The sequence below is a fragment of the Leiobunum rupestre genome, chromosome 6 (assembly GCF_980474605.1).
Source record: "Leiobunum rupestre chromosome 6, qqLeiRupe1.1.hap1, whole genome shotgun sequence".
Taxonomy (NCBI): Eukaryota; Metazoa; Arthropoda; class Arachnida; order Opiliones; family Sclerosomatidae; genus Leiobunum; species Leiobunum rupestre.
In genome coordinates, this window is record NC_143389.1 from 19,624,173 (window position 1) to 19,647,288 (window position 23,116).

The following is a 23,116-nucleotide window of genomic DNA, read 5'->3' on the forward strand; positions in this document are numbered from 1 at the left end:
ACATTTTGTCTGAAACCATAAAGCAAAGTTGACGAAATTTACTTCACTCCCTTAACACGGGGCCGCGTGGCTTAGTGGTTAAAGCGCCTGTCTCGTAAACAGGAGATCGTGAGTTCGACTCTCGCCGGGGCCTCATTAAAAACATTTTGTCTGAAACCCTAAAGCAAAGTTGACGAAATTTACTTCACTCCCCTAACACGGGGCCGCGTGGCTTAGTGGTTAAAGCGCCTGTCTCGTAAACAGGAGATCGTGAGTTCGACTCTCGCCGGGGCCTCATTAAAAACATTTTGTCTGAAACCATAAAGCAAAGTTGACGAAATTTACTTCACTCCCCTAACACGGGGCCGCGTGGCTTAGTGGTTAAAGCGCCTGTCTCGTAAACAGGAGATCGTGAGTTCGACTCTCGCCAGGGCCTCATTAAAAACATTTTGTCTGAAACCATATAGCAAAGTTGACGAAATTTACTTCACTCCCCTAGCACGGGGCCGCGTGGCTTAGTGGTTAAAGCGCCTGTCTCGTAAACAGGAGATCGTGAGTTCGACTCTCGCCAGGGCCTCATTAAAAACATTTTGTCTGAAACCATATAGCAAAGTTGACGAAATTTACTTCACTCCCCTAACACGGGGCCGCGTGGCTTAGTGGTTAAAGCGCCTGTCTCGTAAACAGGAGATCGTGAGTTCGACTCTCGCCAGGGCCTCATTAAAAACATTTTGTCTGAAACCATATAGCAAAGTTGACGAAATTTACTTCACTCCCCTAACGCGGGGCCGCGTGGCTTAGTGGTTAAAGCGCCTGTCTCGTAAACAGGAGATCGTGAGTTCGACTCTCGCCGGGGCTTCATTAAAAACATTTTGTCTGAAACCATATAGCAAAGTTGACGAAATTTACTTCACTCCCCTAACACGGGGCCGCGTGTCTTAGTGGTTAAAGTGCCTGTCTCGTAAACAGGAGATCGTGAGTTCGACTCTCGCCGGGGCCTCATTAAAAACATTTTGTCTGAAACCATAAAGCAAAGTTGACGAAATTTACTTCACTCCCTTAACACGGGGCCGCGTGGCTTAGTGGTTAAAGCGCCTGTCTCGTAAACAGGAGATCGTGAGTTCGACTCTCGCCGGGGCCTCATTAAAAACATTTTGTCTGAAACCATAAAGCAAAGTTGACGAAATTTACTTCACTCCCCTAACACGGGGCCGCGTGGCTTAGTGGTTAAAGCGCCTGTCTCGTAAACAGGAGATCGTGAGTTCGACTCTCGCCGGGGCCTCATTAAAAACATTTTGTCTGAAACCATAAAGCAAAGTTGACGAAATTTACTTCACTCCCCTAACACGGGGCCGCGTGGCTTAGTGGTTAAAGCGCCTGTCTCGTAAACAGGAGATCGTGAGTTCGACTCTCGCCGGGGCCTCATTAAAAACATTTTGTCTGAAACCATAAAGCAAAGTTGACGAAATTTACTTCACTCCCCTAACACGGGGCCGCGTGGCTTAGTGGTTAAAGCGCCTGTCTCGTAAACAGGAGATCGTGAGTTCAACTCTCGCCAGGGCCTCATTAAAAACATTTTGTCTGAAACCATATAGCAAAGTTGACGAAATTTACTTCACTCCCCTAACACGGGGCCGCGTGGCTTAGTGGTTAAAGCGCCTGTCTCGTAAACAGGAGATCGTGAGTTCGTATCTCGCCGGGGCCTCATTAAAAACATTTTGTCTGAAACCATAAAGCAAAGTTGACGAAATTTACTTCACTCCTCTAACACGGGGCCGCGTGGCTTAGTGGTTAAAGCGCCTGTCTCGTAAACAGGAGATCGTGAGTTCGACTCTCGCCGGGGCCTCATTAAAAACATTTTGTCTGAAACCATAAAGCAAAGTTGACGAAATTTACTTCACTCCTCTAACACGGGGCCGCGTGGCTTAGTGGTTAAAGCGCCTGTCTCGTAAACAGGAGATCGTGAGTTCGACTCTCGCCGGGGCCTCATTAAAAACATTTTGTCTGAAACCATAGAGCAAAGTTGACGAAATTTACTTCACCCCCTAACACGGGGCCGCGTGGCTTAGTGGTTAAAGCGCCTGTCTCGTAAACAGGAGATCGTGAGTTCGACTCTCGCCGGGGCCTCATTAAAAACATTTTGTCTGAAACCATAAAGCAAAGTTGACGAAATTTACTTCACTCCCCTAACACAGGGCCGCGTGGCTTAGTGGTTAAAGCGCCTGTCTCGTAAACAGGAGATCGTGAGTTCGACTCTCGCCGGGGCTTCATTAAAAACATTTTGTCTGAAACCATATAGCAAAGTTGACGAAATTTACTTCACTCCCCTAACACGGGGCCGCGTGGCTTAGTGGTTAAAGCGCCTGTCTCGTAAATAGGAGATCGTGAGTTCGACTCTCGCCGGGGCCTCATTAAAAACATTTTGTCTGAAAGCATATAGCAAAGTTGACGAAATTTACTTCAATCCCCTAACACGGGGCCGCGTGGCTTAGTGGTTAAAGCGCCTGTCTCGTAAACAGGAGATCGTGAGTTCGACTCTCGCTGGGGCCTCATTAAAAACATTTTGTCTGAAACCATATAGCAAAGTTGACGAAATTTACTTCACTCCCCTAACACGGGGCCGCGTGGCTTAGTGGTTAAAGCGCCTGTCTCGTAAACAGGAGATCGTGAGTTCGACTCTCGCCGGGGCATCATTAAAAACATTTTGTCTGAAACCATATAGCAAAGTTGACGAAATTTACTTCACTCCCCTAACACGGGGCCGCGTGGCTTAGTGGTTAAAGCGCCTGTCTCGTAAACAGGAGATCGTGAGTTCGACTCTCGCCGGGGCTTCATTAAAAACATTTTGTCTGAAACCATAAAGCAAAGTTGACGAAATTTACTTCACTCCCCTAACACGGGGCCGCGTGGCTTAGTGGTTAAAGCGCCTGTCTCGTAAACAGGAGATCGTGAGTTCGACTCTCGCCGGGGCCTCATTAAAAACATTTTGTCTGAAACCATAAAGCAAAGTTGACGAAATTTACTTCACTCCCCTAACACGGGGCCGCGTGGCTTAGTGGTTAAAGCGCCTGTCTCGTAAATAGGAGATCGTGAGTTCGACTCTCGCCGGGGCCTCATTAAAAACATTTTGTCTGAATCCATAAAGCAAAGTTGACGAAATTTACTTCACTCCCCTAACACGGGGCCGCGTGGCTTAGTGGTTAAAGCGCCTGTCTCGTAAACAGGAGATCGTGAGTTCGACTCTCGCCGGGGCCTCATTAAAAACATTTTGTCTGAATCCATAAAGCAAAGTTGACGAAATTTACTTCACTCCCCTAACACGGGGCCGCGTGGCTTAGTGGTTAAAGCGCCTGTCTCGTAAACAGGAGATCGTGAGTTCGACTCTCGCCGGGGCCTCATTAAAAACATTTTGTCTGAAACCATAGAGCAAAGTTGACGAAATTTACTTCACCCCCTAACACGGGGCCGCGTGGCTTAGTGGTTAAAGCGCCTGTCTCGTAAACAGGAGATCGTGAGTTCGACTCTCGCCGGGGCCTCATTAAAAACATTTTGTCTGAAACCATAAAGCAAAGTTGACGAAATTTACTTCACTCCCCTAACACAGGGCCGCGTGGCTTAGTGGTTAAAGCGCCTGTCTCGTAAACAGGAGATCGTGAGTTCGACTCTCGCCGGGGCTTCATTAAAAACATTTTGTCTGAAACCATATAGCAAAGTTGACGAAATTTACTTCACTCCCCTAACACGGGGCCGCGTGGCTTAGTGGTTAAAGCGCCTGTCTCGTAAATAGGAGATCGTGAGTTCGACTCTCGCCGGGGCCTCATTAAAAACATTTTGTCTGAAAGCATATAGCAAAGTTGACGAAATTTACTTCAATCCCCTAACACGGGGCCGCGTGGCTTAGTGGTTAAAGCGCCTGTCTCGTAAACAGGAGATCGTGAGTTCGACTCTCGCTGGGGCCTCATTAAAAACATTTTGTCTGAAACCATATAGCAAAGTTGACGAAATTTACTTCACTCCCCTAACACGGGGCCGCGTGGCTTAGTGGTTAAAGCGCCTGTCTCGTAAACAGGAGATCGTGAGTTCGACTCTCGCCGGGGCATCATTAAAAACATTTTGTCTGAAACCATATAGCAAAGTTGACGAAATTTACTTCACTCCCCTTACACGGGGCCGCGTGGCTTAGTGGTTAAAGCGCCTGTCTCGTAAACAGGAGATCGTGAGTTCGACTCTCGCCGGGGCCTCATTAAAAACATTTTGTCTGAAACCATATAGCAAAGTTGACGAAATTTACTTCACTCCCCTTACACGGGGCCGCGTGGCTTAGTGGTTAAAGCGCCTGTCTCGTAAACAGGAGATCGTGAGTTCGACTCTCGCCGGGGCCTCATTAAAAACATTTTGTCTGAAACCATATAGCAAAGTTGACGAAATTTACTTCACTCCCCTTACACGGGGCCGCGTGGCTTAGTGGTTAAAGCGCCTGTCTCGTAAACAGGAGATCGTGAGTTCGACTCTCGCCGGGGCCTCATTAAAAACATTTTGTCTGAAACCATAAAGCAAAGTTGACGAAATTTACTTCACTCCCCTAACACGGGGCCGCGTGGCTTAGTGGTTAAAGCGCCTGTCTCGTAAACAGGAGATCGTGAGTTCGACTCTCGCCGGGGCCTCATTAAAAACATTTTGTCTGAAACCATAAAGCAAAGTTGACGAAATTTACTTCACTCCCCTAACTCGGGGCCGCGTGGCTTAGTGGTTAAAGCGCCTGTCTCGTAAACAGGAGATCGTGAGTTCGACTCTCGCCGGGGCCTCATTAAAAACATTTTGTCTGAATCCATAAAGCAAAGTTGACGAAATTTACTTCACTCCCCTAACACGGGGCCGCGTGGCTTAGTGGTTAAAGCGCCTGTCTCGTAAACAGGAGATCGTGAGTTCGACTCTCGCCGGGGCCTCATTAAAAACATTTTGTCTGAATCCATAAAGCAAAGTTGACGAAATTTACTTCACTCCCCTAACACGGGGCCGCGTGGCTTAGTGGTTAAAGCGCCTGTCTCGTAAACAGGAGATCGTGAGTTCGACTCTCGCCGGGGCCTCATTAAAAACATTTTGTCTGAAACCATATAGCAAAGTTGACGAAATTTACTTCACTCCCCTAACACGGGGCCGCGTGGCTTAGTGGTTAAAGCGCCTGTCTCGTAAACAGGAGATCGTGAGTTCGACTCTCGCCGGGGCTTCATTAAAAACATTTTGTCTGAAACCATATAGCAAAGTTGACGAAATTTACTTCACTCCTCAACACGGGGCCGCGTGGCTTAGTGGTTAAAGCGCCTGTCTCGTACACAGGAGATCGTGAGTTCGACTCTCGCCGGGGCTTCATTAAAAACATTTTGTCTGAAACCATATAGCAAAGTTGACGAAATTTACTTCACTCCTCAACATGGGGCCGCGTGGCTTAGTGGTTAAAGCGCCTGTCTCGTAAACAGGAGATCGTGAGTTCGACTCTCGCCGGGGCCTCATTAAAAACATTTTGTCTGAAACCATATAGCAAAGTTGACGAAATTTACTTCACTCCCCTAACACGGGGCCGCGTGGCTTAGTGGTTAAAGCGCCTGTCTCGTAAACAGGAGATCGTGAGTTCGACTCTCGCTGGGGCCTCGTTAAAAACATTTTGTCTGAAACCATATAGCAAAGTTGACGAAATTTACTTCACTCCCCTAACACGGGGCCGCGTGGCTTAGTGGTTAAAGCGCCTGTCTCGAAAAACAGGAGATCGTGAGTTCGACTTTCGCCGTGGCCGCAATTAAAACATTTTGTCTGAAACCATTTAACGAAATTTATGAGTTTTACTTCACGTCAACCACAACGTGGCCGCGTGGCGAAGTGGTTAATGCACCTGTCTCGTAAACAGGAGATCGTGACTACGACCCTCACCGTGGCCTCTGCTTTTCGGTTTAACTTTTACCCAACATACAAAATGGACAAATTGGAACTTGTCATAACCATAACCGGGCCGCGTGGCTCAGTTGTTTAAGTGCCTGTCTCGCAAACCGGAGGTCGTGAGTTCGACTCTCCCCGTACCCTCAACTAAAACCTTTTATTTGAAAGTATTTAACCAAATTAACGAATTTTTCTTATACATTCTCAACGGGGACGCAAGGTTTAGTGGTTAAAGCGCCTGTCTCGTAATTAGGAGATCGTTAGTTCGACTCTCACCGTGGCCTCGGTTAATACGTTTGGAGTTAAGCTATTTTACCAAAATGAAGACTTTTACTTTATCTTTAATTTCAAGGGGCCACTTGTGTTTCTTGCTATTTCCTGTCGGTATTTTTAAAATTATTTAAAGTTTTCAGGGGTTTAGAGGCCACGGCATTATTTGAACCTAGGACCTTCTGCTTACGAGACAGGCAGTTTGCACATATTTAATTTTTATAATTTACTGGGTAAGCCATGTTGTACTTTGTGCTATCTCTGCGCAAACTTTAGGCTAAATTATTAAATACCTCGTTCACCTTATTATTTGTATGGATGTACTTTACAAATACATGAGCACATTGACGCTTTTTATTGTCAATATGGTTTTTAAATTTATGTTTTTATATTTACTTGGTTTTACCAGAGAGTGCAAAGATTATGAGAGGCGTCTCTCTTTCAAAAAAGCGTACTAACTTTTTTTTTCCCAAAAATGTCCACTACTACCGTAAGAGCGATGGCGCCACCAGTGGCGCCGTTCTCACAGCGCGTGCGTTTCGATGTTAGGTTTAAAAGAGACGCAAAAACTTTCCAGATTTTTAATGCTAGTTTTAGAAGGTTTTTAAATAATTTAGTAGGTCTGGGGTATGTTCTTTTGTTTTAAATTGTAAAATATCGAAAACAAGAAATCCTTGTTTATCTTTTTTTTAAGTTTCCAAAGGAAAAAGCCTGGTAAATTCGCATTTTCATTAGATAGGCTTATTGGCATATTAACTTAATATAAATTTTAGTTCTATTTTGTGGCTGAAAATTGTAAATAATGATGGACTTACAAATAAAACTACGGAATATTTACACGTTAACCATAGAATTTGCGCGAATCATTTCATTGATGCCAGTTTCATGAATATTAGAACTAAAAATAGGCTCACACCATCCGCTGTGCCAACAATTTTCAGTCTTAATGACTCTACACCATTGGAAATTTCAGAAAATGGTAATTTCAATTCAAGCCTTGCTACTCCTCTGGGAAGATCTAAATGATAATTTTGGTTTTAAGTTTTTATTAACGGACAGGATTAGCCAAGATTTTGTAGATAATTTTCTTGGATCTATAAGACAGAAAGGAGGCAACCGTGATCATCCCAATAGACAACAATTTCGAGCTGCATACAGGGCTGCCTCTGTAATAATCTCTTGAAACCACCGGATTCTAATTGCATTGATGATTTGGATGAGTTCATTTTAAACATTGACACTTTTAAAACTGCAACTCCAGGACCGGATGAAGATTTCTCCAATTTTGAAAATCTTGTAGACTCGCAAAGCCAGGGGCAATGTTCCGATGAAGACTTAGAATTTTGTAAATCTATTGAAAGTCCAAACCTGCTAAATCAAAATGTTCTTAGTTACATTTCAGAATATCTAATTCACCGCTGCTACTCAAACCTTCAATGCTCTTCTTGCATAAGTCAACTCAAAAAATACAATCCAATTGTTGACCCAACAAATCTGCTTTTTTACTTTTAAGCTTTCAAACCAGCAAAGAATTCTTCTATCAGCTGTTCAGCAGCCTCATCGTACCAACTGATAGTTTCTTCAAATTTGTAACGGAGACAAATGAAGTATTTGACACCAGTTTTAAGCTTTTATCGCACATGACAAATATTAAAGGACGTTTGGAGAGATTCATCATTCAAAGAATTGACAAGAAATATTTTAAAGCTAATGAAGATTCTCCATGTGCAACTGCTTACCAAAACATGATATCTTTTTTCATAGAATTCTGCATACATAGTTCCCTTAAAAAACAAGATCTCAACCATGAATACATGAAAACCCAGAAAAGATAAGTTAGGAAACTGTTAAAAGTACAATGTTAATCACATTTTACCAACTTCAATGTTTCCTCGTATTTTTTAACTTATACTGCTCTGTTCTCGTTAAGCCTCGGCAATTTCATAAAATTTCCAATGAATTTCCTTGGTTAATCAAACAAATTAATTCTTTTAGTATCAAAATATTATAAATAGTCCGCATTCTTGTACTTACGTTTCTTTATTTTTCATGGAATTGAATTTTATTAATTTTAAATTAGCATAATTCAACTATGTTTAACAGCCATGACTGATGAAAAATACTTTCCGGATGTTTACAAAATTTAAAAATTTTCCAGTAGCGACATCGTGTGTCGGATAGTATCGTAACCTCTCCTATGGGCGCGTGCTCTCAAAATCTTGTACGAAATTTTAACGTTACGGGAATAGGAAGAGACGCCTCTCATAATCTTTACACTCTCTGGTTTTACCTAGATTAATTTATTTCTTTTGTTTACATTTACAAAGATGTTCACACCTACAATAATGGATATGATCCATATTGTATTTAATCTTTACTTAAAGCTTTGGTATTTTGATTTGATTTTGAATTTTTTGATGATTTCTGATAACAATTAAATTTTACAAATATTATATACTAGTTTATGTTAAGATAATTAATCTGAGCCATGGTACAAAAGTACTTTAAGATTTACTATTCTCGAAACCAGAAAGAGACAATGCTTTTCGAAGATATGTAGGTAGTTACGATGTACGATATCTAGTGTTTGCATTTATTATCGTTTATCTCTTCAAATATTTACCAATTCAAGATGGCGGCTTAGGTACATTTAAAGTGTTTGTATCTTACGACGTTTAAAATATCAAGTGATATGAATAAAGTTTAGGAAGATGCGAGTTTTTATTTAATTGTTTTTGTACTTGGTTTTACTCGTTTTGGTCTGGGTCTGCCTTTTGAAATTTTGCAAATGTTTTGATTTTCTTTTAAACTGTAATAATTTTTTTTTATTTATTGCACTCAATAAATTACTACAATTTAAATATTTAACATCCACTTAACAAAACTACACGAAGCGTTATGTCAAATAGCATTGCAGTGGGAGCTTTTCGTAAATTAATAGTTCGGATTTGTAACAGAACTCTAAAAAGTGACCACTTAAACCTGTGGGTCAAAAGCTTATTTATATATTCTTTAAAAATTTAATTTTTATCTTTTAAAGACCATATTTTTCCTTCACTAAAATTTTATCATAATAACCAAATTATCTTAACTATACTATTAAATACTACCTTCCTAAAAATCTTAGCTCCACAATTATTTTAAATCAATTTAGACAATTGTTATCGAGATCAGGGATGTATTACAATAAAATTATAATTGAAATAACTAAATACATTGTTCAAAAACTCTGTTGTAAAATTATGGAAGAGGTGACAAAATACTTAAATATTTTTAATTAATAAACACATAATATATTAGCACCGAGGATTTTGTGTATGAAAGTATAAGCCTCGAGACTTTCTAAAGTTTTTATCTTATCCAAACACCACTTTTTATACCTTTAACTGGCTAGAGAGCCCGTCAACGTGAAAAGAAAGCTAAGTGGAATAATAACAATCGCATCAAGCTATATTATGTCTTAGAATTCAGGTTTAACAAAGAATACGGTGACTTCTATCAATTTTATTTTATTCAATTTTTCTCCGATTTGAAAATAATATTATATTATCCTTTAAACCTAGGAGCAAATCCGAGCAACAAACACAACACCCCACACACGGAGAACGCAACCCGTCAAAAGTCGTGGATTTTCTTGTGTACGTTTTTCATTGGCTAGACGCTTTAGCCTGCTGCCGTCGGAAGGGGAAAATTCGGAAATTGTCTTCCCCCCGCCCGTAAAACGTTCAGCGTAAAGGCTCGGGACGCTCGTCCAATGAAATTCGTACACAACCCTTCGTTAGCGTGTTTAAAGGCTAGCGACGTTCTCCTTGTGTTTGTTGCTCCTAGTTTAAACTGTTTGTAGAACAAAGCAGCTGTGTTAACAAAAAAAATCAAAATTACTTATCCCAACAAATTATGACCGCTTGAACAGGTTTTCAAAGCTTTGTTAAATTTCTAAAGTAAGTTTCATTTGTCTACAATCTATATCAAGACACCAAATAAACATTTGTGTTTAGAGAATCCATTAACTGAAAACGAAGTAATTATTTTAATTGTTTAATTAAATGTAATACCGTTGTGCTTGACGGAGGTAAATCATTAGATCTGGGAAAGCTGGTAGATAAAAAGTGACAACCAGAATTCGTAAATCATAACCAGCGTCACGTTTCCTCTTATGACGGCACAAAAGAGATCGACACAGGATTTAAATTATTTTCATCTTTGTCATGAACCATATAGAAAAAGCTAACAACCAAAAAATACATTTCCTCATTTTCCATTCTCTCCATCGAGCCAGAAGGTTCGAAAAGAGCCTTTTCCCTGCAATTTATGAAAACATGTACACTTTAGGTTTCGTGTAGAATTTTAGGATCTTAAAAATGATGTAAATTAAATGTTTACCTTGATTTGAATATCGCCTCTGAGAGTAAGTAGAAATGTGCCGAACTTCTCTAGTAATCGTTTGGTCACCCAACTGACATGAATTTTCATCGCTTTAAGCAAAGAATTACATTTATAAATATGTTTCTTATAGCAGCAGATAGAATGAGCTAACTAAGTAGAAAATATGATTAAAATTATATGAAAGAAAATTTATTGGGAATTTTGTTGAGATTATTTTGAAAGAATTGCTAAAGGCCAAATTTTTGATATAATCGAATTAAAAATATATACAAATAAATAATTTTTTTAAATCACAACTTTAGCGAAAGCTGATTTCTGGAGATAAACTAAATGCTTGTAAGTGCTATATCTTTGCATCTATTTAGAATATATTTTTAATTTTTTAATTCTAATAATTTACCACCAGCTTGAGTTATTTTACGTGCAATATTTAGACTTATTTTGAGTAATCTTTATAAGAAATATAAATATATTTAGTTCATTTAGAAATAGCTTGTTTCAAATAATTCACCTTACTGTAGGTTAAAATGTCCTTAAAAATTTGAAAATAAATGTTATTAATTTATAAAGTTATAAGAACTTAATAAGGTAGCTGAGAGGTACGAGTCCATCAGTTTACAAAAGCAAGAAATGCTACGACAGAAATTCAAAATGAAAAAATGATTGGTTTTTAAATATTTATTCTTGAGATGATAATTGAGAACCTACCAACTATTTTGGTTTTAAGATTTAAATAGAAAAAATAATTAATTTTTTTAGTAACTTAATTGAATTTGCACAAACTAATTTTATTTCCGTAATTAAGAATAAGCATTTTCTCCAAAAGAAAACAACTGAAAGTTGATAGCTTCATGCAATAAGTAAGTTTTAATAACCGAACCGCCATCTAAAGGCTTTTAAAACAACTATTAAGAAAACTTGTGGGTTTCTGTCCGAAAGGGAACATGACTTTTTGCAATGCAGTCCTTCGAGAGAGCAGAAACGTAGGTTCTTTGTAAATTAAATAGGTTCTTGGGGTTATTGATATTTTAGAGTTTTAAAATGAGAGCTGAGACGCAATATTATCAAATAAAATTTAACTTTAACTATTTGAATTTCACTTCTTATTGAACACACGATTTGAAACTTGCTAAGAAGAAAATTTGACCTCAGTTAATTTAAAGGAAGTAGATATTAAACCCGAACATCATCCGCTAACACGCTCGATGACTAGTTCTTAAATTAACTAACTTCCGTTAAGCCTGGAGGCAGAAATGTGAAATTCACTGCTCCGCCATTATAAAGGAAGTTCATACTCCCTTTAAGCTGTTACCTTTGGCCATCAAAGTAGTTTAACGCGGTCACTTCGCGATTGGCAATTAAGAATTTTGGAATTCATAAAGCGTGAAACGTTAAGAATTCACAAATATTTACATCGCGTGATAAATAAATCACCGGATGTCAATATTAACAGCGTGTGAATATTGTGAAATTGCTCTTCGCCTTTTCTCAACCAATCTAGTTGTTCTTTAACCATCAGTTCGTTCTGCAAGAAAGCGCTAAGCTTCTAAATATTTCAATTTGATTTCATTTTCATTTTTCATTTTTTTCATTAAACGTATAATTCGTACTAAACGAAACAGATTACAGTCATCGGCGATGGAGTTACCGCTATAGTGGGTCTGAATTATAATTTTGCCGAGTGTGCTCGTTCACTGAGACCACATTTGGGATTTTCGTATTAGCAACTTGGACATGATAAGAGATTTGGTACCATCTCTTAGACCTAAGGCAAGAATCCATACCTCTACTTGGAATGCTTATCGCGGCAGATTTTCGTCTCGATGTAGCTGACGGTTTTTTTGACGTCACTATGTTAAGTTAACAAACAACTACGTGAAAGGGGATTCTTTATCTCGTGGGCGGGGCCAAAGCCGTCAGAGTGTTCTTACCATACGCCATACGGCAGGATAAGCATTCCAAGTAGAGGTATGGATTCCTGCAATAGGCTATGCATACGAAACGTTTTTCCTAGTCGACTTCACGTTCTAAAAGCAAGCTACTTCCCCCTAAAATAGTCAAATAAAAACGGTATCTCATTGGTCCTTTAAATTGACGTCTTCCTTTGCGAAAGAAGCACGAGGCGGTGCCGTTTTTCCTTCCCCCTTTCGCACTGGCTGAAAACTAGAGTTCGATTTCCGCCAATCGCCTCAACAAAGTCATTCTCCCTAAGTATAAATTAAATCATTTTTGGCACTTTTTAAAAATCAGGAAATTTAATAATTCATGTATCTTTTATGCTCTATCCTAGAATTTATCGATTTAAGAAATATACGTATTTACTTGGAAGCAGTTATATGAGACGATTATGATAATAATTCGATTTCTTTTTGTAACGAACTTACCGCGAATTAGGAGTTACAAAGTAAATAAATTTGATGTACCGTTCACGGTAAAGACAAGTAATATAATACACATAATGAAAAACAAGTCCCATTTGTTTTTCAAGATATTGAGTTTATAGGTTTACTTCCAAAAATATCTACATATAAATTGTATTTAGACAATTAATCTTGTGGGGTTAATTTTTAAATGGTTTGTTAAATAATTGGAAGGTGTTATGTAGTCGACAAATACGGCTAATAAAGACAGAATTTTGCTAAGATGGTCAGTAGAGTTCTAAGAATATACATTTTGGGTTTGTTGTAAAACCAAAATGTACAATTTGTAAAATATCTTGAAAGGAAAACTGTAGTACTAACAATTTTGTACATTAGTGTACTTTATTTCCGTACGAAAATGCCTTAATTATAGCGTTCAAAAGGGCCACAGAAACATTCGAATATCACTCGTTTTCCGCATAAGTCTCCGAAAATAAGTGTGTAAAAAGGGAAAATTACGATTTTTTCGAAGTGATAATGTGGACCGTTAACCAACGAATACCCCCAGAAGAAATATAATGAACATCTAGATGATGAAACGAACTGCACCCTACAGGGCGGACTGGCGATATTACAAGCAAAACTTGATTTTCAATCTTTGTTTTACATATCACGACGGGTGTCCAAAATATTCACAAATAGGCTCTTTCCATGAGCGCACCCAGAGCGACCTTTCTGTGTCGACGCATCTGAACGGTCATGAAAATTACGCGACGCGATATCGCCGCCTGTTTCCATTGTCGAACCGAACCCCCACTGATGAGTAGATCGCTCCATTTGTAGTGCTACTAACTGGCACTTTGAAGCATTTATCCTAATATCTTCTTTCTAGCCCAATGCGGTGGATTAAGTCAAACTCGACTTTCACCCAAACTAATTTGACTTACGCTTACGCCACAAATTTATACGTTCATATAAATGTAAATTTGACGGTGAAATTAGTGAAGCAGTTTGGATATATAATTCAGATTGTACCTGATCATGTGAGAAAAAGATAACGGATTGATATGTTCAGATAGAAAATAGAAGCACTAGATTTACCAGTTGCTTTTCAATTCGGAAATGGGCTAAGAGGATCACCGAGTATAGAAGGAATAAGGAGAGAAACACCCAAAATGTAGTGAGAACGATGCGATGACCGTTTCCAAGAAACAAAAAGGAGCGATATTTTATCCCCGGAACACCTCTTTTGTCGTGCCAAGAAGGTCGACCACTTTTATCGCACTAACCCGTTTCCATGACCGTTCAGATGCGTCGATACCGAAAAGTCGGTCTCGGTGCGCTCATGGAAAGAGCCTCAAACATTATTTGGAAAATATCGGCACATTTATAAGGGCCTCGACCTTCAAAATGTTTTTCTCGATAATTAACTTAAGTCATACAAAAAAAACCTTCTACAGATTATGGACCTTCAAAATGGTTATCTTTAATTTTTAAATTTGGTCAACCTGCAAAAATAAGAAATGTCACGCAATTTAATTTATTTTTTGGAAAATTACTGAATTAATTTGGAAATTTTTAATTTATGAGTAAACAAAGAAATGCATTATTCTCACAAAGAAAAAAATATCAACACTGTTGCAATTTGGAATTCATTACTATTAGAAGTTAGCGTCATTAATTCTTTAATTAATCAAAATTAAATCTTGATATAATGAAATCTCAAACTTTGTCTTAATAAAGAATAAAGCGTAATTAAATATTATTAATTTTTATCAAGTTAATTTGGATATGGCCCTTTCTTCATACCAAACTAGTAATTTAACAGATAAAAATTATTGAAGGCTTTCAATAATTATATTGTTTATTATTAATTTTATTTAAACCCTTAAAATTGTTTTAAAAATATTTTTTATTTACTCGATATTTATCAAATTTAGAAAACAACATTCTAGGCGGTCTCTATAATTGATACTAAAGTGATGGAAGCTATATGAGTTTATTTAATGAACGAATTGGCCCATAAATAATAGATCTTTCTACAGGGTTTCAAATTCAAAGACTAACATCTTAGTTAGTAATTTTTTGTAGAACCAACTGTTTTTTTCATGATTTTAAAACCAAATAAATCTATTTTGAAATAACCAGCACTATTTTTAAGTTTCTGAATATATTATACAATTTTCTCATTTAAATATTTGTCATTTCAATTTTTAAATATCATGAAATGTTAAAAATTAAGAATTCCTTTACTTATAAACAAACACTGAAAATACTAGAATTCTAAATTTAAGAAAAATGCTATTTCTTATAAGCATTGTTTTGGGATTTTATAAGTTTCTAAAGCTGAAAAGATGCGATTTAAAATTGAAACACGAGGTACGTGATTTTCAAACGAATTTTACCCCGAGCATTAATTTTAATTCGCATAAGTTTCAGCGGGCTCTTGTTTGTATCATTACCTGTTGAACTACATACGGCAAAGATACCCTCGTACTTCAATGCTCTTAATGTCAGGTAACATTTACTTTAGGTAGCTATAGCTTTATTTAGAGTAACCAGTTAGGTTAATTATCTCAGGTCAGAGATCGAATATTAAAATTCGGGCTTCGTCTTAAAATTTCTTTCAAATGGGTTCATGTTTATTGCGTCTACGGCAAACTATTCCATATTTAAGACGGTGATAAGGAAATATTAAATATTAAATAAAAATGTAAAATATTTAAAGAATTTTTCGGTATTCGTGATAAGCCGTGTAATTTCCCAAAGTGCGCATCGAATTGCCGCAGCTTTGCGTTTCGATTGTTAAAACTGGGAAAAATTGCGCCATCTAGTTTTTTTAACGACATCTTCCGAAATGGGGCTAAATTTAAAAAAACAAGTTTTCAAACCATTTATCTTAGTGACAATCCTCATTAAGTCTTAGGAATTTCCGGCTCGACCAAAGTGAAAATTTCGAAAGGTCATAAAACGTGACCTTTTGACTCTGCTAGAAATCCGCCCGGCTGATACCTAACTGGGGCATGCCCCAGTTAGGTATCAGCCGGGAATAATTTTTTCTCGGATCACAGACTTACAGTCCAAGACCTTCCCTTGTTAGTGGACTTTAAAGCAAGTGTCGGCTGGACGTCAAGTAGTTCGTTTTTCAACAGATGTCGCTATCGTCGACATCAGAACAAGATGGGTAAGCTACATTTCAACCCAAAAGGCGATAATTTTCAATACCCATCGCGTTGATTGGATCGTTTGTAAATTTGTCAATAACATAAATTAGAGCAATTATAAACAATATTTTTACATGCGATATATCATTAGGTTAAAATCCACTTAATGGAGTAAAAGTTTTTTAAATAAATTGCTCAACAACGGCTCTCTGATGACGTTATCATTGGGCAATTTTAATTTAATAGATGACACTGCGGTCTCCACTAAAGTCGCTTTATTTCGGATAGATTCATGGCCACCTCTAATAACAGGGGCCTTTGCGTATAATACAGGTGGCAATGATAGAGCCGACAGTTGTTTTAACCTAAATTATATATTCCATATAAAACATTTAAAATAATACAATAAATTAAGTTATTGACAAATTTACAAACGAGCCAATCAAAACGATGGGTACTTCTATATCGCACCATTTGGATCAAAATTTAGCATAACTATCTTGTTTTGATTTCAACGCTAGCGACATCTGTTGAAAAAAGAGTTAGTTCACGTCGAGCCGACACTTTCTTTATATATATTGTGGATCCATCTACGGTAGTTTTTTTAATAGCAGATTCTATTTAAGATTTGTAGCAACGGAACTAAATACAATTTATAAGAAGCTTTTTAATTTGGTCTTAATTTCTGAGCCTAGTTTTGTGAACCATAATGTTAGGACTGACCTTCCCCGGTGGATTCCATTCGAGAGGCAGTGTTCACCGTGTCTCCAAATAAACAATAGCGAGGCATTTTCAAACCTACCACACCCGCAGCGCAAGGACCTGAAAAAATACGTCTTTTGTTGTAAATAGAAATATTATTTCAAAAACATAAATTTGGTAAAGATGGAATGAGGAGCGTTTTTTAATACACCCTTTAAAAAAAGGTGTATTTTCAAACCTTTAAGGGTTTTTTCTTGTCCCATATTTAACACCTTAACAGGTTTATAAAGGATGTTATTCTACACCTTAAAAAGCAGTTTTCCTGCTAGGGTGTTTATTCACACTGTTTGGGGTGCTTATGTCCTCAGTTTTGTTTCCTTTGTTAACAGTTTGTAGTATAAAACTATTCACTTCATGCTTATTATCTACTCCTTTTAGGGAACCAAACGCCTCCCTTCAGGGTGTTACACTACCCCCTTAAGGGTTCTATAATACTCCCTTTAAAGTTTTAAACTACTGCCTTTAAGGTTCTAAACTAATGCCTTAAGGGAGCTACACCCTTACCAGGTGTTAAATCACTCAATTTACGGGGTAATATAACACCCTTTATACACCTTTTCAAGTTTTTAATTTGGGACAATAAAAATCCCTTTAGGGCGTTTAAATTAACATTAAAGAGTGTTTTTTTTACAGATATTACACCCTTAATTATACCATTAAAAACCCTTATAATAGAAGAAAAATAAAGGAAAAATGTTCTATGGGTTCGCCTTTCTGAATTCTAGTTCATGTACCAAGCTTTTATCTTTTTACATTTAGACTTGATAAAGTAGCTTCCACTCCCTGAAAATGCGCTAGAAGACTTCCACGCGTAGGCTACAAATATGAAGGCCCTGAAGAAGGTCTATAACGTATTAATGTTATTCTCTTTATTCGAAATGATTTTTGAACTAAAAGAAAAACCATGGTAACTTAAATTTTATAAAGGAAGTTTTAAAAGTTACTATAAACCTTGGTAATATTTTTATCGATATAGTGACTGAGCTTTTCTGATTATTACTGTAACTTTCAAGAAATTGTGGCATAACATTCAAGAAATCTATGACCCATTTGAACTGAAAAAACCAACCCATCCTTAGATCCCCTGTCTTTGAGTTGGTTTGCGAACAAAACATACCGACGATATAAATATAAAATTAATGAGACAATCTTGTTAGAAAAACCACACTTTTACCATGGCGCTAATTGCGGAACTTGAAGGTGGTAGTTAATGGCATCTCTTGTAAATTGGTTTCTTAAATAAGCGATCTCAGAAAACCATTTCGTCTTATATTTCTATCCTATGATTAACTGATTTACCAGAATGAATTCCAATTCGTAGTTGTAATTTTTTACTCGGCTTATGCCGTATCTGAAACTGCCCGATGGCGTCCAGTAAGGAGATGGACATCCGCGCTATTTCTCGGGCGTGTTCGTTTCCATTTCTAATAGGTAATCCGGACACTACCATGTAGGCGTCACCAATGGTCTCCACCTGAAATATTTAGAAATGCAATGTCTCAGTGTTCCAGTTTGAATAACAAACCTTTTAACATGAATCTACTCAAACCCATTTATATTTCTATAACTCTACATTTTTCAAAACCCTTTTTCTGGTAAACTGAAATTAAAACTGACGCGAGCGCTCGCGTCAAATCTTTTCACTTTCAAATTTCATATTAAACATTTTCATTAACGTTTTCCTAAACTAACCATACCCAATATATTTAACAGAACGTAAAGTTTCGATTACCTTATACACATCATAGTTGCCTATAATGGCGTCGAAACACGTATACAAATCATTGAGTAGGTCAACCACCTGAAAGTAAATATAAAATAATATTATCGATAAATTTAAATTTGTTATGTTAAGGACAATTGTGAATTATATGTTAGTCGAAGTATATAAATAATAAAGAACCTGACTCTTCACAAATCAGATTCAAGGGTAGCATTAAGAGGTTGGGGTCTGCTATGGGACAGATATTGAAAACTGGTAATAATTAAACGATATATTGCTTGAATCATTTTAGCAAATTTTGGAATAATTTCAAATACAAAATATATTTTAAAATATTTTAAATAAATGTTTGAACTATTCCTGATACCCTTTCTTTATCAAATTTAAGTCATATTTTATGAATGTTTGAATATAAATAATATTTGACATTCAAATTTCTTTATTTTTTCGCATACTTAATGCACATTTATTTAAATGTATAATTTTTGATATTTCTGATGATTCTAATAGTTACCGTTAAACGAGAAAAATGTCAAGTTGACGTTCACTTCTTTGTATTTGGCGAAAATCTAAGTTATATTTAAATTTTCGATCAATTCTGATTTAATAAATGTAACAGAATACAGGCTATTAGAAATAGTTCACAATGCCAAAAATGTAAGACATTTTAATTAAGAAATACATTGAACATATAACTGAAAGTAGTCTTTTGTTGAATATATCGCGTAGTTACCTCCATTGGTGTGCTATTGGCAGATATTTCGGTAAAACCAACAATGTCACTGAAGTAGATGGTCACGCATTCAAAAGCTTCCGGTCTGAAATGATTCCCCGCTTTTAGCTGCTCTGCAACGTATCTTAAAACCAAAAATTGAGATAAGATAAATCACTTTTGGTATCTCCATTAATTTGTTTTTAATAATAATAATAATAATAATCATCTATCTAATACCCAAGGCATCACTTTGGGCCTAAGTCATAAAGCGACTTTTAAAGCCATTAAATCAGGTTGCCGGGGTTACAATGCGTCGGATGGTGGTGGAAAAACCTTCATGCCACGCGAGATAACAGCTCCCTACACTCGCTATTACCGCTAGCCTCAATATCTCTACACCAAGTGTCTTTGAAACAAAATAAAAATATTAATTTTCAGGGCATACATATTAAGTATAATAAGCTTTATTTTTAAGTTTCGGAAAATTATGGCTTTCTATAAAGTAACATGGCTTTATTGTTATAATGTAGCTCTTAGAACGGTACTGATTAATGATATTTTACAAATTTTCTATACTAATACACCTCTTTAGTAATGCTGTTTATGCAAGCGCAACGACTATCAGAAAAGTGAAATGCAATTTATTTTTTGCCGAACCAAATTTAAAAAGTACGTGCTTTCAGAAAACTGCCATAGATGGCGTCATTATAAATACTGAAATAGTGCATTGTGTATGGTATACCTCGGTAGAACTTCGTACAAAAGTTCCTCGCTTCTTTTCTTCTCTTCTAAGAAAGCGGCTGTTTTCTCTTCAACTAGCAGCTCCAAGTTATCCGCGTATTGTTCCATTCGCGAAAGTAAGTTGTCCAGGAAGTTCTTGCTACCCATTCCCCTGAAACAAATTCAATGTGTTTTAATATAATAATAAACTTAAATATTTAATCAATCAATACACATTCGTGAAAGGAAGGGAACATAACGTAATTTAATCTTATCGTTTGGGAAATATTTCCACAGCTTGAATATGATCATACTTGGTAACTTTTTTCAGAAGCAATTTGATATTGCAAAAGGAAGGTCGTTCGTTGGGGTCTTCTTCCCAGCACAAGTGCAGGATCTCCAGGATTTCAGACGGGCATTCGTCAGGAGACACTTCGGGACGGAATGGTGGAGACGTCCCTACTCGAAGCTGCTCCAGAATTTCTGAAAAAGGTTTATCCGTTGACATTTCTTTATACATTTAGGGAATACGTAAGGCTATTTTAAAGAAATTTAAACTAATAAAAACTACGCAAACCCTGGCTGCTACTGCGTAGGTCTAGTAACGCCAAGAATTTATATACGTTATTGAGAACGTACGAGTATCTCACAAGCTGAAAGTGTAAACGCTAATGTATGGCGACCGCAAGGACATGTTTTGGGAGGATGCCGAGTAGATTGCCACCAGCTGCTAAAATATGGCCAGATGGCAAAATAGTTATTTTGACGATCTTTTTAAGAAATCACCACCCGAACAATGATTTCGCTAAGTACCTCGGAAAATCTTTAAGCATTTTCGAAAAACAATTACTTTAAAATTTGAAATTAATTTTATAAAATTGTAGGTATTCGCCATAGACCGCCAAAGATTACAGTACTTTCTCACAAAAAGCATTGAAACAAATCATATAAATATAACAGAAGGATTTCCTTTATTTATTCAAAAGCTAATAAAAGTAATATTATAATTATGATCATAATAATCAGCTAGGCTTATACCCAAGGCACCACCTTAGGCCTAAGTCATTAAGCGACTTTTAAAGCCATTAATTCAGGTGGCCGGGTTACAATGCGTAGGATGGTGGTGGCAAGCCCTGTATGCCACTCGATCGAGCCAACAGCTCCCTACACTAACTATTACCGTTAACCTCAACAAGTTTTTATAGGAAAGTATGGTCAAAGGTTCTCGTACATTATGAATTATAAAATAATTTGCATAAACAATCGTTCCGCATACCAAATCTGTAATTGTACCCTCATGAAGACTCTCCTTCAATATACTCACTAAAAAGTATCAAGGCTTTACCGTCAGTTTGTAAGATGAGGCGTGTTGGCCTGCATGAGCACTCGAACGGTCCACATCTGGTGATAATTTCTTGCAGGATAATGGAGAAACTGTAAACATCGCCTTTCGGAGAGCCTCTGAGCTCTGGTCTCATTTCACGGAGGTGTTCCGGAGCCGTCCAAAACAAAGACTCTATGAAAAAATAAGCATACACTGTTAAAAATAAAGGTTTAATTTTAGACCTCTAAAGTGGTTAAAACATTTTCCAATATTTAAGACCATTCAGGGTTTTATCATAAAACATATTTAAACCTTCTGCTCCTCAAATTCAGTCCTTTTGTGGAGTGTTTAAGTACTTATTATACATTCTTCTATCCATTTTATATACTTCATAAACAGTAAGAAGTTCATCTTTTTTAACTTTATTTTCAATCCTTTATAGGCCCTTATTTAATTTTTTTTAAATTATTTAATACAACTCAATATATTAACCATTAACATGGCCACATTAGGCTGGTTTTCGCTTGGGGGAAATAGCCGAATGAGCGTCCCTGAAGTCGTTGAACGATGGGAGTTGATCACGTATAGTATCATTTAATACTTTAAATTTTTTATATACACATAGCAAGAATTCTTTGGTGTCGATTTTGGGTTATCATAGTTTGACGCCTTAATCAATATCCCCTATATTTAAAATCCGTTATCAAATTTTTAAAGACTTAACCTTAGAACATAACTTTTTTATACCTTTACCACCAGGACTGGAAAAGGTTTACTCTTAGGGCTCGTTCCCTTTCAATACCCCAACATGAAAGAGTAAAATGGGTCTACAATAATTGATTAGACCGTTTTTAGTAACCAAATGGTTTGAAATAAATTAAAAGTCCAATTTTGGTCGTTTTATAAACCTTTATTTTTAACAGTGTATGAAGAACAAAAGGGTATTAAAAAACTACTTGATCATTGAATTTTACAACTAAAAATATTCGAATTCAAAGTGTTACAAAATGATCCAGGTATTTTTATATTTGAAAAGGTTATCTAAAAATTTGGTGGTCAAACTATTCGGCTTTTAAAAGATGTAAACTCTAAATGACCCTTCAGGCAATACAATATTAATACCAAGGTTTTTAGCCTATTTATAGTGTACTTAACATAAGTGTTCATAAAAACGTTTTTTCAACTTGTGTTTCAAACTTTTGCTTTGGTGTCACAAAAAGCAAGAAACATTTAAAACTTTGCTCGTGTTTGTTATTGAAATTATAATTTTCTCTAAGCATGTTTGCAATTATTTTATACCACGAAGAGAGAGCTTTTGGTAGGCAAACCCAGTGGCGTAAATAGCGCCCGAGAACTAGGGGCCCCCAAACGTTTATGATTAAAATCGGTGCTATTTAAAAGGGCCCCGAGTTGTTTTTCGCGGGGGGGGGGGCGGAGTTCCTAGTTACGCCACTGGGCAAACCAGAAATTATCATGTTAATGTTTAATAATTTAGAAGTGTGTCATTCAGACCATTGTTGCCTTATTGCTAATGTAGGTTTTTAAACCGAAGCGATAAATAAAATGGCTATTGCTAACGTTTCTTTGTCAACAAAAAATTTATGTCATTTTTTACTTGGATTAAAGGAATCATCAGGTAGTACTTGATCCATCAATGACCTTAGGCCAAAGTCAGTTAGCTTGACGACGAATCGGCCATCAATAACGCAATTGGTGGACTTAAGACGACCGTGGTATCCCAGAGCGCTTTCGTGTAATACGCACATTCCCTAGATTATAGAT

General features: G+C 37.0%; 1 protein-coding gene and 41 non-coding genes across 42 annotated transcripts in view; 41 read left to right on the forward strand and 1 right to left on the reverse strand.

The window, feature by feature from the left end:
* The first annotated feature begins 60 nt into the window (after positions 1-60).
* TRNAT-CGU (transfer RNA threonine (anticodon CGU)) lies at positions 61-133 on the forward strand. The gene has a single exon. It is a non-coding gene; the product is annotated as a tRNA-Thr (tRNA).
* A 68-nt stretch (positions 134-201) lies between these two features.
* TRNAT-CGU (transfer RNA threonine (anticodon CGU)) lies at positions 202-274 on the forward strand. The gene has a single exon. It is a non-coding gene; the product is annotated as a tRNA-Thr (tRNA).
* Positions 275-342: 68 nt separating this feature from the next.
* TRNAT-CGU (transfer RNA threonine (anticodon CGU)) lies at positions 343-415 on the forward strand. The gene has a single exon. It is a non-coding gene; the product is annotated as a tRNA-Thr (tRNA).
* Positions 416-483: 68 nt separating this feature from the next.
* Positions 484-556, forward strand: TRNAT-CGU (transfer RNA threonine (anticodon CGU)). Its single transcript has one exon. It is a non-coding gene; the product is annotated as a tRNA-Thr (tRNA).
* Positions 557-624: 68 nt separating this feature from the next.
* Positions 625-697, forward strand: TRNAT-CGU (transfer RNA threonine (anticodon CGU)). The gene has a single exon. It is a non-coding gene; the product is annotated as a tRNA-Thr (tRNA).
* A 68-nt stretch (positions 698-765) lies between these two features.
* On the forward strand, positions 766-838 carry TRNAT-CGU (transfer RNA threonine (anticodon CGU)). The gene has a single exon. It is a non-coding gene; the product is annotated as a tRNA-Thr (tRNA).
* A 68-nt stretch (positions 839-906) lies between these two features.
* On the forward strand, positions 907-979 carry TRNAT-CGU (transfer RNA threonine (anticodon CGU)). The gene has a single exon. It is a non-coding gene; the product is annotated as a tRNA-Thr (tRNA).
* A 68-nt stretch (positions 980-1,047) lies between these two features.
* TRNAT-CGU (transfer RNA threonine (anticodon CGU)) lies at positions 1,048-1,120 on the forward strand. Its single transcript has one exon. It is a non-coding gene; the product is annotated as a tRNA-Thr (tRNA).
* A 68-nt stretch (positions 1,121-1,188) lies between these two features.
* On the forward strand, positions 1,189-1,261 carry TRNAT-CGU (transfer RNA threonine (anticodon CGU)). The gene has a single exon. It is a non-coding gene; the product is annotated as a tRNA-Thr (tRNA).
* A 68-nt stretch (positions 1,262-1,329) lies between these two features.
* TRNAT-CGU (transfer RNA threonine (anticodon CGU)) lies at positions 1,330-1,402 on the forward strand. Its single transcript has one exon. It is a non-coding gene; the product is annotated as a tRNA-Thr (tRNA).
* Positions 1,403-1,470: 68 nt separating this feature from the next.
* On the forward strand, positions 1,471-1,543 carry TRNAT-CGU (transfer RNA threonine (anticodon CGU)). Its single transcript has one exon. It is a non-coding gene; the product is annotated as a tRNA-Thr (tRNA).
* A 68-nt stretch (positions 1,544-1,611) lies between these two features.
* On the forward strand, positions 1,612-1,684 carry TRNAT-CGU (transfer RNA threonine (anticodon CGU)). Its single transcript has one exon. It is a non-coding gene; the product is annotated as a tRNA-Thr (tRNA).
* Positions 1,685-1,752: 68 nt separating this feature from the next.
* TRNAT-CGU (transfer RNA threonine (anticodon CGU)) lies at positions 1,753-1,825 on the forward strand. Its single transcript has one exon. It is a non-coding gene; the product is annotated as a tRNA-Thr (tRNA).
* Positions 1,826-1,893: 68 nt separating this feature from the next.
* Positions 1,894-1,966, forward strand: TRNAT-CGU (transfer RNA threonine (anticodon CGU)). The gene has a single exon. It is a non-coding gene; the product is annotated as a tRNA-Thr (tRNA).
* A 67-nt stretch (positions 1,967-2,033) lies between these two features.
* On the forward strand, positions 2,034-2,106 carry TRNAT-CGU (transfer RNA threonine (anticodon CGU)). The gene has a single exon. It is a non-coding gene; the product is annotated as a tRNA-Thr (tRNA).
* A 68-nt stretch (positions 2,107-2,174) lies between these two features.
* Positions 2,175-2,247, forward strand: TRNAT-CGU (transfer RNA threonine (anticodon CGU)). Its single transcript has one exon. It is a non-coding gene; the product is annotated as a tRNA-Thr (tRNA).
* Positions 2,248-2,315: 68 nt separating this feature from the next.
* Positions 2,316-2,388, forward strand: TRNAT-CGU (transfer RNA threonine (anticodon CGU)). Its single transcript has one exon. It is a non-coding gene; the product is annotated as a tRNA-Thr (tRNA).
* Positions 2,389-2,456: 68 nt separating this feature from the next.
* On the forward strand, positions 2,457-2,529 carry TRNAT-CGU (transfer RNA threonine (anticodon CGU)). Its single transcript has one exon. It is a non-coding gene; the product is annotated as a tRNA-Thr (tRNA).
* Positions 2,530-2,597: 68 nt separating this feature from the next.
* TRNAT-CGU (transfer RNA threonine (anticodon CGU)) lies at positions 2,598-2,672 on the forward strand. The gene has a single exon. It is a non-coding gene; the product is annotated as a tRNA-Thr (tRNA).
* Positions 2,673-2,738: 66 nt separating this feature from the next.
* On the forward strand, positions 2,739-2,811 carry TRNAT-CGU (transfer RNA threonine (anticodon CGU)). The gene has a single exon. It is a non-coding gene; the product is annotated as a tRNA-Thr (tRNA).
* A 68-nt stretch (positions 2,812-2,879) lies between these two features.
* TRNAT-CGU (transfer RNA threonine (anticodon CGU)) lies at positions 2,880-2,952 on the forward strand. The gene has a single exon. It is a non-coding gene; the product is annotated as a tRNA-Thr (tRNA).
* Positions 2,953-3,020: 68 nt separating this feature from the next.
* Positions 3,021-3,093, forward strand: TRNAT-CGU (transfer RNA threonine (anticodon CGU)). The gene has a single exon. It is a non-coding gene; the product is annotated as a tRNA-Thr (tRNA).
* Positions 3,094-3,161: 68 nt separating this feature from the next.
* On the forward strand, positions 3,162-3,234 carry TRNAT-CGU (transfer RNA threonine (anticodon CGU)). The gene has a single exon. It is a non-coding gene; the product is annotated as a tRNA-Thr (tRNA).
* A 68-nt stretch (positions 3,235-3,302) lies between these two features.
* On the forward strand, positions 3,303-3,375 carry TRNAT-CGU (transfer RNA threonine (anticodon CGU)). The gene has a single exon. It is a non-coding gene; the product is annotated as a tRNA-Thr (tRNA).
* Positions 3,376-3,442: 67 nt separating this feature from the next.
* Positions 3,443-3,515, forward strand: TRNAT-CGU (transfer RNA threonine (anticodon CGU)). The gene has a single exon. It is a non-coding gene; the product is annotated as a tRNA-Thr (tRNA).
* Positions 3,516-3,583: 68 nt separating this feature from the next.
* On the forward strand, positions 3,584-3,656 carry TRNAT-CGU (transfer RNA threonine (anticodon CGU)). Its single transcript has one exon. It is a non-coding gene; the product is annotated as a tRNA-Thr (tRNA).
* Positions 3,657-3,724: 68 nt separating this feature from the next.
* Positions 3,725-3,797, forward strand: TRNAT-CGU (transfer RNA threonine (anticodon CGU)). The gene has a single exon. It is a non-coding gene; the product is annotated as a tRNA-Thr (tRNA).
* Positions 3,798-3,865: 68 nt separating this feature from the next.
* Positions 3,866-3,938, forward strand: TRNAT-CGU (transfer RNA threonine (anticodon CGU)). The gene has a single exon. It is a non-coding gene; the product is annotated as a tRNA-Thr (tRNA).
* A 68-nt stretch (positions 3,939-4,006) lies between these two features.
* On the forward strand, positions 4,007-4,081 carry TRNAT-CGU (transfer RNA threonine (anticodon CGU)). The gene has a single exon. It is a non-coding gene; the product is annotated as a tRNA-Thr (tRNA).
* Positions 4,082-4,147: 66 nt separating this feature from the next.
* Positions 4,148-4,220, forward strand: TRNAT-CGU (transfer RNA threonine (anticodon CGU)). The gene has a single exon. It is a non-coding gene; the product is annotated as a tRNA-Thr (tRNA).
* A 68-nt stretch (positions 4,221-4,288) lies between these two features.
* TRNAT-CGU (transfer RNA threonine (anticodon CGU)) lies at positions 4,289-4,361 on the forward strand. The gene has a single exon. It is a non-coding gene; the product is annotated as a tRNA-Thr (tRNA).
* Positions 4,362-4,429: 68 nt separating this feature from the next.
* On the forward strand, positions 4,430-4,502 carry TRNAT-CGU (transfer RNA threonine (anticodon CGU)). Its single transcript has one exon. It is a non-coding gene; the product is annotated as a tRNA-Thr (tRNA).
* A 68-nt stretch (positions 4,503-4,570) lies between these two features.
* TRNAT-CGU (transfer RNA threonine (anticodon CGU)) lies at positions 4,571-4,643 on the forward strand. The gene has a single exon. It is a non-coding gene; the product is annotated as a tRNA-Thr (tRNA).
* A 68-nt stretch (positions 4,644-4,711) lies between these two features.
* Positions 4,712-4,784, forward strand: TRNAT-CGU (transfer RNA threonine (anticodon CGU)). The gene has a single exon. It is a non-coding gene; the product is annotated as a tRNA-Thr (tRNA).
* Positions 4,785-4,852: 68 nt separating this feature from the next.
* Positions 4,853-4,925, forward strand: TRNAT-CGU (transfer RNA threonine (anticodon CGU)). Its single transcript has one exon. It is a non-coding gene; the product is annotated as a tRNA-Thr (tRNA).
* Positions 4,926-4,993: 68 nt separating this feature from the next.
* TRNAT-CGU (transfer RNA threonine (anticodon CGU)) lies at positions 4,994-5,066 on the forward strand. Its single transcript has one exon. It is a non-coding gene; the product is annotated as a tRNA-Thr (tRNA).
* Positions 5,067-5,134: 68 nt separating this feature from the next.
* TRNAT-CGU (transfer RNA threonine (anticodon CGU)) lies at positions 5,135-5,207 on the forward strand. Its single transcript has one exon. It is a non-coding gene; the product is annotated as a tRNA-Thr (tRNA).
* A 67-nt stretch (positions 5,208-5,274) lies between these two features.
* On the forward strand, positions 5,275-5,347 carry TRNAT-CGU (transfer RNA threonine (anticodon CGU)). Its single transcript has one exon. It is a non-coding gene; the product is annotated as a tRNA-Thr (tRNA).
* Positions 5,348-5,414: 67 nt separating this feature from the next.
* Positions 5,415-5,487, forward strand: TRNAT-CGU (transfer RNA threonine (anticodon CGU)). Its single transcript has one exon. It is a non-coding gene; the product is annotated as a tRNA-Thr (tRNA).
* A 68-nt stretch (positions 5,488-5,555) lies between these two features.
* Positions 5,556-5,628, forward strand: TRNAT-CGU (transfer RNA threonine (anticodon CGU)). The gene has a single exon. It is a non-coding gene; the product is annotated as a tRNA-Thr (tRNA).
* Positions 5,629-5,696: 68 nt separating this feature from the next.
* On the forward strand, positions 5,697-5,770 carry TRNAS-CGA (transfer RNA serine (anticodon CGA)). The gene has a single exon. It is a non-coding gene; the product is annotated as a tRNA-Ser (tRNA).
* Positions 5,771-10,431: 4,661 nt separating this feature from the next.
* LOC149940243 (atrial natriuretic peptide receptor 1-like) overlaps positions 10,432-23,116 on the reverse strand; it is a 34,154-nt gene continuing 21,469 nt past the window's right edge. Inside the window, exons 15-24 of the mRNA XM_090179185.1 lie at positions 22,950-23,103; positions 21,356-21,526; positions 20,325-20,493; positions 20,033-20,182; positions 19,309-19,432; positions 18,585-18,653; positions 18,152-18,326; positions 16,814-16,912; positions 10,564-10,655; positions 10,432-10,482 (exon numbers count right to left, since the gene is read on the reverse strand). Coding sequence (XP_090035311.1) covers positions 10,432-10,482; positions 10,564-10,655; positions 16,814-16,912; positions 18,152-18,326; positions 18,585-18,653; positions 19,309-19,432; positions 20,033-20,182; positions 20,325-20,493; positions 21,356-21,526; positions 22,950-23,103 — 1,254 coding nt within the window. The remainder of the gene's footprint in view (positions 10,483-10,563; positions 10,656-16,813; positions 16,913-18,151; positions 18,327-18,584; positions 18,654-19,308; positions 19,433-20,032; positions 20,183-20,324; positions 20,494-21,355; positions 21,527-22,949; positions 23,104-23,116) is intronic.